The sequence below is a fragment of the Rutidosis leptorrhynchoides genome, chromosome 2 (genome assembly GCF_046630445.1).
Source record: "Rutidosis leptorrhynchoides isolate AG116_Rl617_1_P2 chromosome 2, CSIRO_AGI_Rlap_v1, whole genome shotgun sequence".
In the NCBI taxonomy this organism is placed as follows: domain Eukaryota; kingdom Viridiplantae; phylum Streptophyta; class Magnoliopsida; order Asterales; family Asteraceae; genus Rutidosis; species Rutidosis leptorrhynchoides.
Window position 1 is genome coordinate 515,173,038 of NC_092334.1, and position 15,012 is coordinate 515,188,049.

Sequence of the window (15,012 nt, forward strand, 5' to 3'; positions counted from 1 at the left end):
GTAAAAACATAAGCTCTATTGATATATGAGTTGGTCATCTTCAAACCTAAAACTAACCAATAACCTTACTTTATATATTCATAATTAAAAAATTGCAACTTTTAACTACAATAATAAAGCTTCAAGTTCAAACTCTTAAACTTTCAACATCAAAATCTTCATATGCTAGTTCAATAATACATTAATACCCAAAACTACAAGAAAATTATCTAAACCCACAAATGACTATCATAATGAAACTATTAAATTAGGACGGAGGGCTGCAAGCCAGTAGGACCACAACGGCACAACACTGCAAGTTGTTTCTTCCATACAACATATGGCAGACAACGCAGATATCTATTCTCTAATAATAATAATAAAATCACAAAGATACAATCGTCTGTCAATCAAATATAAGAAAGAAGAAAACCAAATTTTAAGTTTTGAAGTTGAATAAAACACACATCTATACCTCTATACATCCCACAAATCCAAAATCTTATGCATACTCTTCTAAGGTACAATACAATGATGGGAAACATCTAAACTACATCACCCCATACAGGGATGCCACACAAACTTTTAAACAAACAATTACACATCCACCGCAGATGGCTCGGGTTGGAGCTCGCTCGATTTTGCCTGGTTAACTTCATAAAGCCCTTGCACGTCCGTCAAGGTTACACCCATCGGCCAAAAATGTAATGATGTAAGCTAGTTGTAGATTCGAACTGGTTTCTCAAATGTGTGTCGGTTCTGCATAAACCAATAGTCAGTCACCAAGTAATTAAATAACTTCTGAATGCCGTGTTCGTTTACATTTACAGCATAATTCTCGCAAATTATAATTACCTGATTTGCAGCATATGACCGCTTGGATGTATTGTCAGAGTGCTCTAAACCCAAGTACTGTTCCCAAGCACCATAAACATCTCTTCTCTGAAACCAAAAGCAACATTAGGATTTAGTTAGAACATGGAAATAGAATATATACATATATACATGTGCACGTACATATAATAAAAATAATAAAGAAATCGAAGGACTTGTTAACCTGGAAACGGGTAGAGACGACATCAGAATCCTGAAGGTATGTAGGACGACCCAAAGAGAGAAATGCAAACTTCCACTGATACATTATGGTTTAGATGTATGTATGTAAGAAGATGGAACTCAACAGCAAAACAAAAACTTTGGTTTGAGACTATAATTCATGGTAGATACTAAAAAGATGAACCCAACGCACCTTTGAAAATTCCTCGTCTGGAACTTGTAGTTTCTTTTGTATGCGTACTTTAACTTCAGCTAATGTTTCACCCTCTCGAATAACCAGGAAAAACGGTTCCCCAAAGTTCTGGACTTGCTGTAAAGATATGGTTATATAAATTGTAATTATAAAATTCATAATAATACATAGAAGTGGAAAATAGGCAGGTTGGGTAACATACATTTCAGTCCAGCAGGCACACAAACTCTGTATCTTTCTTTATTGAATTATACATATGATTATTGTGTTAAATATCGTTTGAAAAGCTATATCATTAAAATATGAATTATGTAGATTTGATTAATCTATAGAAGGATTTACGAGGTTTCATACATTTTGAACACCTTATACAGAAAAAGTTTCAACCGTTTCAGCCATTTACACTTTAGCTAAATTTCTAGGTTTACCAATTAGACCCATAGAAAGAATATAACTTTTAACTCATTTACTCATAAATGGGTAAAAATTGCAGGCTACCAAAATAATAGATATTCCCATAAAAAACCATAGGTACATACCGCCTGATTCTGAGATGCGTCTTTTGTAAAATGATAGACATGAATTAGACGATCTTGAGGACCCAAGTCCTTTTCCTCTTCTGGAATCTGTAATGAAGCTAGGACTCAAACCACATAAAATAAAATAAAGAATAATTATTTGGCATTAATATATAAAAACATTTTAATCATACCTCCTCGGCACGTAATGTCCAGTACTGATCATTGATGTTCTCTATTTTCTCATTAAGAGGGAAAATCTGCACATAATGAGAATGATGCCAACATTACTTGTATTGGCCAAAGTGGTAATATTCAAACACCGACTAACAAAATTTCTAAAAGGTCGCAGTTACGAATAAAATTCATCTATTCACACATTTGGTTAAAACGATTATGTAAATGAATGACAGAAAATAAGCATGTCATATTGACTAGAAGGATAAGTTTGATTTTCCATCATATGGCTTACTGCTTTATTATTTATTAAATAAATAATAAATTGCAAATGTTCAATACCTTGTATATCTTGTGGTAAAAGACTTCAAGCAATCGAAGTTCTGCATCTTTATGAGATAACTCAACCTGTTTGTAATATACATTTATGAGTCCAGTATAGAAGATGGAATAATGATGAGAGCATACGAATTTAAGATAAAGTCTGACATCAGACATGACAATGGAACTCCTGAATCTATTATTCTAATACTAGGATTTGGTGAATGTGGCAAATTGGGCCATTTACTTATGAAAGGGTCAACTTTATTAATCATTAATCTGTAACGAGGCAAACGGACTAAACTTGGCACATTTAGCTAAAAGGGAAACGTGTCAAACGAGTCAATAATGAATGACCAAATAACAAAAGCACACTAGTCATTAAAATGGATACAATAAACTTATATCATTATGATGTGTTTTAGCCCTGCCAGTTCTTAGCCATACTAAACATATTAGATTGCAAAACCCCATGTCCACGTCCACCTTCACATTATTCCCGCCTCGGCGTATTTACCATTTGGTAACAAAAATCAAGCAATGGTGAATAAGAAGCAGACAGTGTTGATATGCTTACCTTCGTCTTAAGATCATTGATCACATCCCCCACAGTGCTTTGTTTCGGCAATCTGATTGTATGTATGACTACCTATCATAGATCAAAAGAAAAACATCATGAAAAATGATAGTGCCAAAGGCGAGGTCGTGCGCCTAGGCGAAGAGACAAGTGTTTTTGTAATAATCGCCTTTATATACCTCAGACGAGGAGTTTTACAGAGGCGATAGGCAAGAAGGCTAGGTGATCGCCTTTTCTGTATATAGGCCTTACGGTGGTATTGAGTCTCTAACGGCTTTACTTTTAATTCCTAACATCTTCATTTTTTATTAACAATTGTATTGACAAGAGTGTCCTTTTATTGAATATTATGTATAGATAATTAGAAACTTGAGTTAGGTCATTAGGATTTGATGAGAGTTATAGCTTTTCTATTTTTTAGTTTATTCTCTATAACACGACTATCTTAAAAGGTGTGCATGTTTTATAGCTTCCTATTATGCCTTTACTCTTAATTATTATGTTAAATACATGATGTACGTTGTTATCATGAATGATCGGACATTAAACAGAGAAGGTGAGAGCTATAAGTCAACACTTACTTCATCTTTTGTTGCATGATGAAAAGCGACCTTCAGCGTTTTCAGGCCTTGCAGCTCAGGAAGAGGAATATCCAATACTTCATAATACAAAATGTCTGAACTCTGCACCAAAAAAAGTAAATAACTATGAGTGTTAGCCACATTCTAACATGGATTTGACATACTTTGCCACCATAACAAATGTTAACCTAATTTGAAGTTAGTGTGGGTAAATATATAAAATGTCTCGACCTCGAGAAGAAGTAGTTGCAACTTGTAGAGGTGACAAATTGGCCAGGTCCATCGTGTTAGGTAATATATCAAGCAGGTCAGGTCAATTTAACCGGAGAAAATTGTGTCCAAAAGTTTTACTTTTTCATATATTGTGATCAAATTATGATTATGGAATCATATTGTTGCAAGAATAATCAATCTTTAAGATAAAACGTTTAGCAAGTCTAATACATTTAATGTACAATTCGGGAGACTTTTAATCTTTTGGGGAAAAAACATAACTCAAATTAACCAATCATGAGTAAACGGATCGAAATGGCTGTCTCTAGCACTTTAGAATGCTCTAGGTACAATTAGTTCCATGGAATACGAAAACAAAATTCAAATATTTTCTACAAGCGTTTTTTAACATGACAGACATATTTAGTCACATAAACCCAAACTAAAATCATATTACTAGCATGAATGTGAAAGAAACAAACATTAATGCATCTTTAAAATATTTATACATGATACATGATTTTTATCAATAGGCGGCATAAAAAAGGGTACTGATATTTCCATTCATTATTTGTATAAATCCACTATAACATGCATAAAGTACTTGTACCGTACAAATACTTAATGCATGAAAATGTGGATTTATCAAAAACATTAGTGAAAATATCACCGGCCTAAAGAAATATGTCAAATGATATAAAACCTGATTGTAGTGGGCCAGCATGTCTGACAGATGTTCCACTCCTCGGTATTTAATCGGTTGGGGCTTGGGTTGCTGGGAATAACAATTATGAGATGTAAGCCTAATTTTAGATGGATCATCTAAGCCCAGATGTGAGGCAACTCGTTCAACTACATCATCATAATTGTTAAGTTTTGACCTGTAATGCAATATAATCAAGAAAACAGATACCAAATAACATTTAAATATATAAAAATATTTAATATATAAAATGAAACAGATCTACGGGAACTCACAACTCCAATGAGAACTCATCCTCCTTGGGCTTCTCCAGTGAACGAAAGCGAACAAGCTATATATCATTTAATAATACAATCAATATGTGAAACCAATATAGAAGGTTGATCTATGTACCTATATGTTCTCTATAAAAATTAAATGTCATCATTGACCCCAAACTATAACAAATTAACAGATTATGCAAATTCCAATTCTTCCCTGAGCTTAAAAAATATCGTGACATATAAAAAATTTGTAGTATACCTGACGGTTATGAACATACTCCAGAAAAGATGGAACATCAGGATATCGACATTTTACGCTTCCAACTGGAAGAGGTTTTTGAAAGCAAACAATGTCCCCATCTTCAAGCTATAAAACCGACATAAACAAAATGAAAAGTTAGTCACTTAAGAAACTTATCAAAAGAACAAACTGTTGTAAAAGATATTCTCTACCTGACTTGCTCGAAATGTGACCTTCTTATCGACACGTTCACACATGACATTGGGTTCAAATTTTATTTCCTAAATATAAAAAAAAAAATGTAAATCAGGAAAATATTGATGATCCATCATAGAGCATAAAATCAAAACAAAGTAAATAAAGACTAAAAAACTAACCTCGAAGAGTTCTATTTCTTCATCAGGTGCAAAGCCGGCCAGTTCATTTAGCTTTGCCAGTACTTCCGTTGGTTTTCCAGTTCCTTTCACAAAGAGCCGCCCAACGTACCTAGCACATTAGAAAGACAGAAAACATTAAAACAAAACAAAAATAATAAAGACTATACCTTACAATACAGCAGACCACAAATTTTAGAAGCGGCAGGCATAATATCTATCTATACATATCAGTGTTGCAAAACTCCGCCGTCTCGGCCGACTAGTCGTTTTGGTAACGAGTCAATTTCAACCAGAAAATGTCTAAAACGTCATGTTAAAGTCAGTCAAGGGGTTGGTCACTCGATCTGAGTCAGTCAAAGTCAAGGTTGATCAAAGTTAGATCGTAATTTTAATACTTTTAATATTAGATTATGCCCTACATTTATATTTGGAAGATTATGTTTAAAATACTTATGTTTGATATATTTATGTCCCGACTAGTCATTCCAAGGTCCCAACCAACTCCTATCCGTCTTGCGACATTTTCAACCTTGAAACGTGCGTGTGCGCGTGTGTGCGTGCGAGGGGAGCGCTCGCGCGCGCGCGCGTGTGTGTGTGTGTGTGAGAGAGAGAGAGAGAGAGAGAGAGAGAGAGAGAGAGAGGGAGTGAGAGAGAGAGAGAATGGCTACCGAAGCTCCTCTTTTACAGGGTCATAAAGCTTAAAGAAAAGTAGAATCTCCTCCTTGGTCTTTGCAGGTGGCGGAACAGGCTTTGAATCCTAAATCAATAAGATAGCAGTAAAGTAAAAAAGATAAGAACTGTGAATATAATATTAAAGGTGGAGTATTAAAAAATACAATTCGTAGTATTAAAATTAATTACCTGTCCAAGTTCTATCTCCAGAAACAGCTTAAGCTCGGCACTATTAGCCTTATTTGACACTTCTCTCAAATGTCCAACCTAAAACATATTAGATTAGACATGATGATCACTGAACTAACCCAAAGAGGGTAATATGTAGCTGAAGTGTAAACCATCAAGACATCAAGTGAAAGAATTTGTTAATTCATAAGAAAATTGCATAAAGAGGTAACAAACATTGGGCTGTCTTTATTTTTGGGTGTTACAGTTTGTTTGATCAACACTTCATATCGCATTACTTACCGACATAACACATCAGTAACTACTTCATTTTTTTGACGCATATAACCAAGTTGGTTACCTTTTTATCCATTTAGCCATTTATTTATTTAAGCAATGATTAAGTATTACTAAAGTAGCTATATTATCCATTTAAAACTAAAGTTCAAGTTCCTCCATTAAGAACTAAGATCATTCCTAAATTTGCATGCCGTAACAAAAATCACAAGAAATGCATACAGATTGAGCTTCTTCTAGAGGAGTCAACGGACGATTTGGGCGGTAAGTATGATTTTGGCGCTTTGCCCAAAGCCAGAAACGCTGATATTGCACTGGTATATCCAATTCTTTGGCTACTTCCTCCTGAAAAGGAAGATTTAGATATTACTTGAATAAGATTCGTTTTATAATAACAATAATAATAATAATAATAAATATAAAATCTGCAATTAAAAAGCTAGATAGGAAATACCTTGAAAAGGGCAAAAGAAGTTTGCTTTTGGATACGGAAACTACGAACTTTATCATGATCCACTAGATCAAAAAATATATTTTTTCCTATTTGTTCATGAAGATTCTCATCACGGGCAACCTACCCATAAAGGTTTAATGGTAAGACAGAAGAACATAAGAATCAATAGGTTAAACGTGTCATGGAAAGTCGTAACCTTTATGATAGTATACAAGTGTGCCTCAGCTTTCTCCTTCCTTTTTAGCTCCTTTTCTTCTTGTTCTTTCTTTAATCTAATCTGCATGATAATTGAGGGATGTCAATGAACTGTTTGTTTGTTGGAGACCAGTGGTAACAGAAGATGTGTAACTTGTCAAGACAAGTTCGAGTCATTTTCAGTATGGGTCAAGGGCAAGGTTGGGTTGAGCAATAAACACTTTTGTTAAACCTTTCAAAAAATTAATTAAAAATTATCTTATAAAGAAACACTATATATTACAAAATGACAAAAAAATCAGATTTTTAGTATAAAAACAAGTTGGAGGATTTGCGCTCCAATAGTAGACTTCGGACGCATTTCAACATGTTCAATCATTTAAGTTATTCTCCTTTTAGCTATAGTTTATGATCTGAGCCATTTCAGATGAATCACAACACATGTAAGCCCACTCAAAATGTAAATGTTGAAACTGCCACCTACGTACAGGAAAACAATCGTATTAAAAAAAACTAAAAATCTTACTCTCAGATGCTCTGCAACATCCTTCTCATCCACATTACAGATTACTTTGTCCTTGTCACTTTCACGTATATACACAAGCATATATGCATTTGAATACTTAGTAAATTTGAACGGGGAGTTATTAAATCCAGGATTTGCTTGAGGTAACTGTTTCACAAAAGTACACCAGATAATAAGTTAAAATAACTTGAAAGAAAATCAGTACCATTTCTCCATCCCACATTAACTTTAGCCTTCTTGTTTTTTAAACTTATTAGAAAATGTATTTATATTATTCGCAAAAAATTTAAAAAAAAAAAAAAAGAATGTTAGTTATTTGTCTAATTACCTCTTCCTCTCCCCCATATTGCTCATCCAGTGCTCTCTTCATGTCTTCTTTGGTTACCCGTTCATCGTCGAATTTCAGCCTACAAAAGTTTCAAAGCATTTAGCAAAGTGAGAGCAAAGCATAAACAGAAATTCATAATACGTATTTGCAGATCAAGAACCAAAATGCAGAGAAAAACAACTCAAATATCACAATTTAGCAATGATTCTGTACCATTGATCAGATAATGTTGGCCGGATATAAGCATAATAATGTCCGCCATGTACCCCACCGCTGTGAACCAATACACTACAAAAAAAACGCATTGAAACCTGTCTTAGCACCAGAAAGTGATATATACCACAATATGAGGGGAAAAAAGAGGGCAATTGGACCAAACAATGTACGTACTGAAAAATTGACTTTTACCAAGTACAAATTGCACTCAACTTACCTATGTGCAACCTACAAAATGTCTTATGTGTTTTATGTGAGCCTTGAACCTCCACAGATGTATAAGAGTTAAAATGTCATAAGTTCAGATAAAGTATACGGAGTAATAAACTAAACATGATTTAATTGTGTTTTAAATCCTATTGCTATTGCTACTCCCTCCTACAATAAGTAGAGGATATTCCTTCAAAGAAATATGGAATTTCACATGAGCATGCCGCTTCTCTTTATGTTTTATTAAATAAACCTCAATGTCATTACAGTAACAAGGATGAACCATCTGCTTTGATTAGTATTAAAGCAGTTCTAGTTATTAGAGGTAAAGTCAACCCTGCAATTTTATGTGGGACGAAGGATGTGTGATCTAAACTCCTATTAGAATATATAAATTTAGTTTCGTTAGACTAATCATATTATCTTAATTAATGTAAGAGTTTCTACATCGATATTCCAAGTTATTGTTAGCCTTGTATGAGAGTATCATTACCTGTGAAGAGTGTAGAGATTACGAACACTTCTGTCCGCTTGAGGCGATAAATACTTCCCATTTTCTCTATCAAGATCAAGTTGCAATGGGAATTCATAGCGATCATTTATCTGTAAATTTATATAAGTTCACAAACAAATACAAAATGAGACTGCTGCTTTAGCGAATAGCTGTCTGGTATCATGATGGTAACAGCATACAAAACTAAACTAAACAAAGAAAAGGTTCACCACCAACTTATAATACTCAAAGGACTGAAAGAAAGTGAAATCATGCAGACCCTTTGAGCAGAACTATTATGAAGAAAGAAAATGACTTAAAGCAAACAGTGCTATGATTTCATCATACATTTTGCCACCACCCGTGGTTGCAAAGATTACTATATTATTATTATGATTTAGTATTTAGTATAACAATATTTAATATTTAAATGAAAGTATCTTCACATCTTTAAGGGTCGAAACATTGAAATCAAACTCCACGTCATGGACGTCTATTTTAGATTTAGATAAAAATTATAGCAACTGCTAAGGCTGAGATATATTTTAACTTTTTCTCCTTTCTTTTTAGATGGTGTGGTAAAAGGAGAGAGTATATGCACTAGGCATTAGCTAAAAAGTTTTTTATAAAATATAACAATTGTGAATCTGATGAAAACTCTTATGATTCCCACTGATTGCCCTTTGACTTATCTGTAAATGGTTTTCCATGGGTCCTTTCTAAATTTCTTGTTTTACTTATCACGTAAGTCAACTGGAAGAAGAATAGTGATACCATAACAAGATAATAATATCTGCAACATATATATAGTGGCATTGCCCAAAGAGTGAAGATATAATAAGATAATACAGAGTACTACACAACTCATACCAACCTAATGGGTGTACAAAAGGGAACATAGATAGTGCACAATAATATAGTTATTCTGCAGGTTAATTGCAACTGACCTTCACCATTGTATCTCGCATGAAATCATATTCAAAACGTTTTAGTTGAAGCTGAAGAACAGGGGGAAAATCAATGAACAAAACGCCCTTCTTTGCATCCTGAAAGACCATTACAGGATTTGTGTGTGAGATATCACAAACTCCAAACACATCAAACTCGATGAAAACAAACACAATGCCAACTTACATTAAGATGATGGGATATATTGACACTCATTTCAGATTAATAACCAATCAGTGTATGATTGTTAAACTACCCTAACTAGCATTGATATCATGACCTTTTTAGTAGAAAACTAGCTGTGGCAATTGTCACACATCTATCTAAAACTGGGTTAATTTAAAATAAGACTCAAATGGTTAAATTCATACATGTGGCTAAAATTGTAGAATAGGTCAAAAGTTTCCCACGGTGTATTCTGGAGACCACAACCTCCTATCCGGTTAGTAATATTTTGAATTAACAGCTTACCTTTAGCAATCATATATATATTTAATGCAGTTATTTGCTAATAAAAATAATGAAACGAAGAGTGTTAATTGGTTAATAAAGGGAACAAAAAGTGTTCACTAGTTAATAATGGAAGGAAAAATTAGTCAATCTGACACCAAGTTCTGGGATGTATAAAAAACCCGTTTTGACTTGTTACCCAAACCTCTAATTTGAAATCTCTACCTTCTACAGGTCTATAATGAACTTATCATGAAATTACTAAAGATTCTCTTAGTAGTAACATCATTGAGAAACTGAGATGAAGTATCTTTGACTTACGATGTATATACTTAAAATTATTCAGCCTGTGACTTCTTAACTAAAGTTTTAATGAGGCTACAAAAGATAATATAGTCATCCAACCTGTAACCCATGTTGTTCAGCATGATACTTGTTATCACCTTCAAGTCTCTCCACTTCTACATACTTGTCAAACGAGGCATAGACATCGCGGCAGCCTTTAACATCGAGCTGAAGGTCTAATACAAATATACGAATCTTAATACGAAACCAGAAGTTATTATTTATAAATAACTTGCCATTGTACAGCATAAATATGTACCATAAAAAGATTCCTTCCTTGTTGATTTGTAGTCCACATTTATGCATTCAATATAGTTCATATGGTGTCCTTCAAATAGTTGTTGGATAGTACCCTCCACAACGGTACCCTATACCAAAAAGATATAACCGGGTATAATCAGAGAGTGAAGATATTAAAGACCCAAATTTGGTATTAAAAGAGTATTTTTTTTACCTTCATTTTGTCTTCAAGCTTCTCACAAAGGACCCTATTGAGTTCTTGAACATCATGCTGCATAAAAGAATCATATGTATCCCAGCCAAAAGACTTTGTCAACTCTTTTGTGGCTACACTGGTGTCACAATATTGAAGCTTATAAAATAAACTTTGCAAAGCCAAAGGAATGCTTCCTGACGGCATATCATTCTCGGTTGTCGGCATATGGTACACAGCCTGATTCAAAAAAAAATACATAAGTGCCTTCTTGCATACGATTATATAGAGGTGGCAATATGGGTGGGTAGGATAGTGGGAAGCAAAGGATTTTTAAACAGGCAGAGTTGTGCTGGCTCGCAAAATTTTTTGTCTTTTCTTTGCTTAGTATAACAAATACCTAGTATTCTAGGCATTTTAGAAGTATATCATTATGAAGACAATCTAACCACCAAGATAAAAAAAAATCTAGAAATTCGCATTCACGTTTAATACATGTTGGCCTGTTGGGTGATTTTCAAACCGTTATTTTTGTAATTGAAACTTATATTTTACCCATTATAGACCCTGTTTACCCATAAATGAGTCAGAATTGCCATCTCTAGACTTAGCAATGAGCATTGACTAACGGGTATAATCACCAACCTTCCTGAAATAAGGGATGTGGTACAATGTCTGGAGAAGAGAGTTCATATAGCATGTAGCACCTTGATTTTTAAGCCCAACATAACCAGTTTCCTTTTTGGAGTCATGTGACCAATAATCAACAACCTTGCGAACTGCAACATCAGCTTCAACTATGCATGTATCATTCACAAGATAGCCTCTACTGGGATCATATAGTTCACTAAGAGGCATAAATGACGTGAAACCCCAATCACTTTCTCGTGCACTAAATTGGTGTTGAGTATCTGCAAGTTGAAAATAGTCATAACTATTACCTACCCAAGATTGTACCGATGATGAGATCATGAAAACTGATGAAATACAATTAAAGCACATATATGAATTTATTATTTCTCCATTCGTGGAGTGAGATGATAAATGCATCAACACCCTTGAGTCACATTTTCTTCGTGATACTCTTGATATATATAAGATTTCCCATAACATGCGTTTTCCAGCCAGTATTTAATTAAAATTCATTATCCAAGGGTCACTGTACTTAAACAATTCAGGTGTGCACCATATACAAAAACACATAATAGCATGTGTCTGCAAAACTAAATAGATTCATGTATGTTATGCGCAATCATATGCTAGGGATACTAAAAGGGAAAGAAAAAAATAGGGATGGCGAGTGAGAGAAAAACTAGGAGACAGATATTGCTGCTAATAAAATCCATCCAATAAGGTTACTTCGCATATGATGTCATAAGTCATAACTCATAACCACTATTAAATTGAATTCTGAATCAGGAGTTGACAACAAATGAGAAGTACGGTTGAAAAACCACCAAACTTGATACTTCAACCAATAACAGCATTCATAAGTTTTTCGGTACCAACATTTTATAAAACATTTGATAGATTGTAAGATAAAAGAAAATAACGTTCATTAGAAAAGACAAACAGTGTGTGTTTTGCGGAGAATATTCATTTGACCACGAACAAGGCAAACCAAAATTATCAACTCTCTTGATAACGTATATGTTCTCATTACGCAATCATCGTCATATAAAAAATGTTCCTTAAAGCTTCTTTATATAAAGAGAATCTTCTGGCAGAATTGTATTTCATCTTGAAGTCCTAGTGATGCATACAACTAGTATCTTGTGACTTCTATCTTAAGAAACTTCATATAAAACAGTCCAGTTTGTTCAAAAGGGTAAAAAAAAAAAAAAAAGCTTACCTTTTCTCATGGTGAACTTGCTATGAACTTGATTTACCACAGCTAAGCTGAACTGAGCATATCTACTCCAACCATATTGCAAGTTTGACGCATCAGCAACATCGAGGTACATTGACAAATGGTCCACATTGTTTCCTTTTGGGAATATAAGTACTCGCCTGATTACACAATGTACCACGTGAGCAAAACTAATTTGTGCAAGATTACTACACTCTTCAAAACAATTACATATAGCAAACATAATGATACCATTTATATCCTCCAACCACAAAAACATCAGAGTACAACTTTTTGTTGGTCAATCTTGAAAAATTCTCTATAGTCCACGTAAACCTAGCTGATGGCGGATCATCAACCACAGGTTCATCAGCTGTATTAGCAGCTTCTACAGGTGCAACTAACAAAGTACACGTAGCACACAAGTTAATCCACTAAAAACAAAACGTATCCACACAAACTACCAATCAAATCACATAAATCTTTCACAAAATCTAATACCTTCCATTGGTTGAGGTCCTTCAGCAGCAGCAATCTCAGAATGTGGAACTAACATCTCTTCCTCTTCCGGCTATACATAATAATAGACTATAAATATTCAAAAAATTGAATCCGATTACAATTCACTATTCAAAACCCTAAAAATGAAGCATTTCCAATAAATAGTAAAAATCGATAGCTTTCAGATCAAATTTGTCACATTCAATTAACAATCGTTAACAGATCGTAATTCAATTAGCCGATTGAATTAGTAAAATTAAGCAGCTTAGAGAAATACATAGCTACAGATACGTGTACGTATATATGTACGAACTATAGATATGTAATTGCGTGTGCGGAGTGCATGTACGTAAACGAAGTGTAAATAAAGGTGTGTGAATAGATAAATATATATATACGTATATAAAATAATAATAATAATTTACATCAATTGGAGGCGGAGTCATGAGAGTCATCGACGGCGGAGATTGGTGTCGGAAATCGATCGGAAAAATCGGCGGTAAGAGGTGGAAAGGTCGTAGAAAACGTGAAGATCGATTGGGGGAAAGGGGGGAGGGTGTAGTTGGGGTTAAGGGTATTTTGGGGATTTTAGGAGATAAAAAAGAGGAGTAAGCAAAGAAAGGTCAACGTACGTTTGATTGACCAAATAGTGTGGTGGCTATGGGCTTATGGGCTATGTGGCTATGTCGATGTGTTTGGTGAATTGACTATGGTGACCTTATGTATTTATTTATTGGAGTATAGTAGTAGATTCTAGTTCTAATCTAATGGGCTGGCTAAACTAATTTGAAAGTATGTTTCATGGTTCGATTGTTGTTGGTTGCGTCGGATGATACGCCTTATTGTATTTGTCACTTATTTGTTTACGTAATTACTGTTTTGTATTTTCTTTTGTAGGATTGTTGTAAGACTGTCTGATCTTGAAAAGAAAAATTTAGGTGAAAAAGGTATAGATTGCATATTTATTAAATATGCTGAACATTTCAGGCAGGGTCGGTCAAACTTTGGTCAAAGTTTTTGCATGCTCCGGACAAAATGATTATAAAATGCCCCAAGCAGTTACGCAAACATATATCTTTATGAGGCTTAAACTATGGGTATTAATAATTTTTTTCGAAATGATGCCCCTAACCGCGTGATGCCCCGAGCCGTCGCCTGCTTCGCCCATAGCCTTAATCGGCCCTGATTCCAGGGCATATAGGTTTGAGCCTAATGAGTTTGTCTCGATCAATTATGTGATTGATTCAAGGGATGCAATATTTGATAAAAATCGATTTTCATCTATACCTATACTGAAGGATATGATTCCAAGTAACAATGGAATCAATGAGGAATAATGATGAAGTCTCTGAAAAGGCTATTGATCAGTCACTTGAGATTCGAAAAAGCAAAAGAGAAAGGAAACATAAATCATTTGGACCGGATTTTCAACTATACTTAGTTGAATGTTCCAGGGATGATGCTTCTACCCAATATTCATAATGTTTTAATGTTGAAGATGATCCTAAAACATATGATGAAGCAATGAGGTCTCAGGATGTTGCAATTTGGAAAGAGACAATTAATGATGAAATGGATTCTATCATGGGCAATAACACTTGGGTGTTAGCTGATCTACCTCCTGGTTGCAAACCTTTGGGTTGTAAGTGGGTCTTCAAAAGGAAGATGATGGTAGATAGAACTATTGAAAAGTTCAAAGCAAGGTTAGCCATTCAAGACTTTAAACAA

At 34.2% G+C, this 15,012-nt stretch overlaps 1 protein-coding gene across 1 annotated transcript; it reads right to left on the reverse strand.

Annotated features, from left to right (window-relative positions):
- Positions 1–270: 270 nt before the first annotated feature.
- LOC139892836 (ubiquitin C-terminal hydrolase 13-like) lies at positions 271–13,840 on the reverse strand. The gene is made up of 32 exons (XM_071875964.1): positions 13,710–13,840; positions 13,285–13,354; positions 13,036–13,183; positions 12,787–12,944; positions 11,580–11,845; positions 10,956–11,174; positions 10,761–10,869; positions 10,562–10,677; positions 9,706–9,804; positions 8,759–8,868; positions 8,053–8,127; positions 7,840–7,918; positions 7,512–7,658; positions 6,987–7,067; positions 6,791–6,910; positions 6,559–6,681; positions 6,061–6,138; positions 5,868–5,956; positions 5,200–5,308; positions 5,035–5,103; positions 4,841–4,948; positions 4,594–4,649; positions 4,319–4,496; positions 3,403–3,504; positions 2,822–2,893; positions 2,266–2,331; positions 1,941–2,006; positions 1,768–1,854; positions 1,229–1,345; positions 1,037–1,111; positions 835–921; positions 271–738 (listed from the first exon to the last, which is right to left on the reverse strand). The coding sequence occupies exons 1-32, from the start codon at positions 13,737–13,739 to the stop codon at positions 697–699; spliced, it is 3,351 nt and encodes a 1,116-aa protein (XP_071732065.1). The 5' UTR covers positions 13,740–13,840; the 3' UTR covers positions 271–696.
- Between the last annotated feature and the right edge of the window lie 1,172 nt (positions 13,841–15,012).

Coding starts and splice junctions, on each gene's coding strand:
- LOC139892836 (XM_071875964.1), bottom strand. CDS start 13,739: ATGACTCTCATGACTCCGCCTCCAATTGAT. Junction 2,332..2,821: donor TCAATGATCTTAAGACGAAG/GTAAGCATATCA, acceptor TATTACAAACAG/GTTGAGTTATCTCATAAAGA. Junction 1,346..1,767: donor ACGCATCTCAGAATCAGGCG/GTATGTACCTAT, acceptor ATATCTTTACAG/CAAGTCCAGAACTTTGGGGA.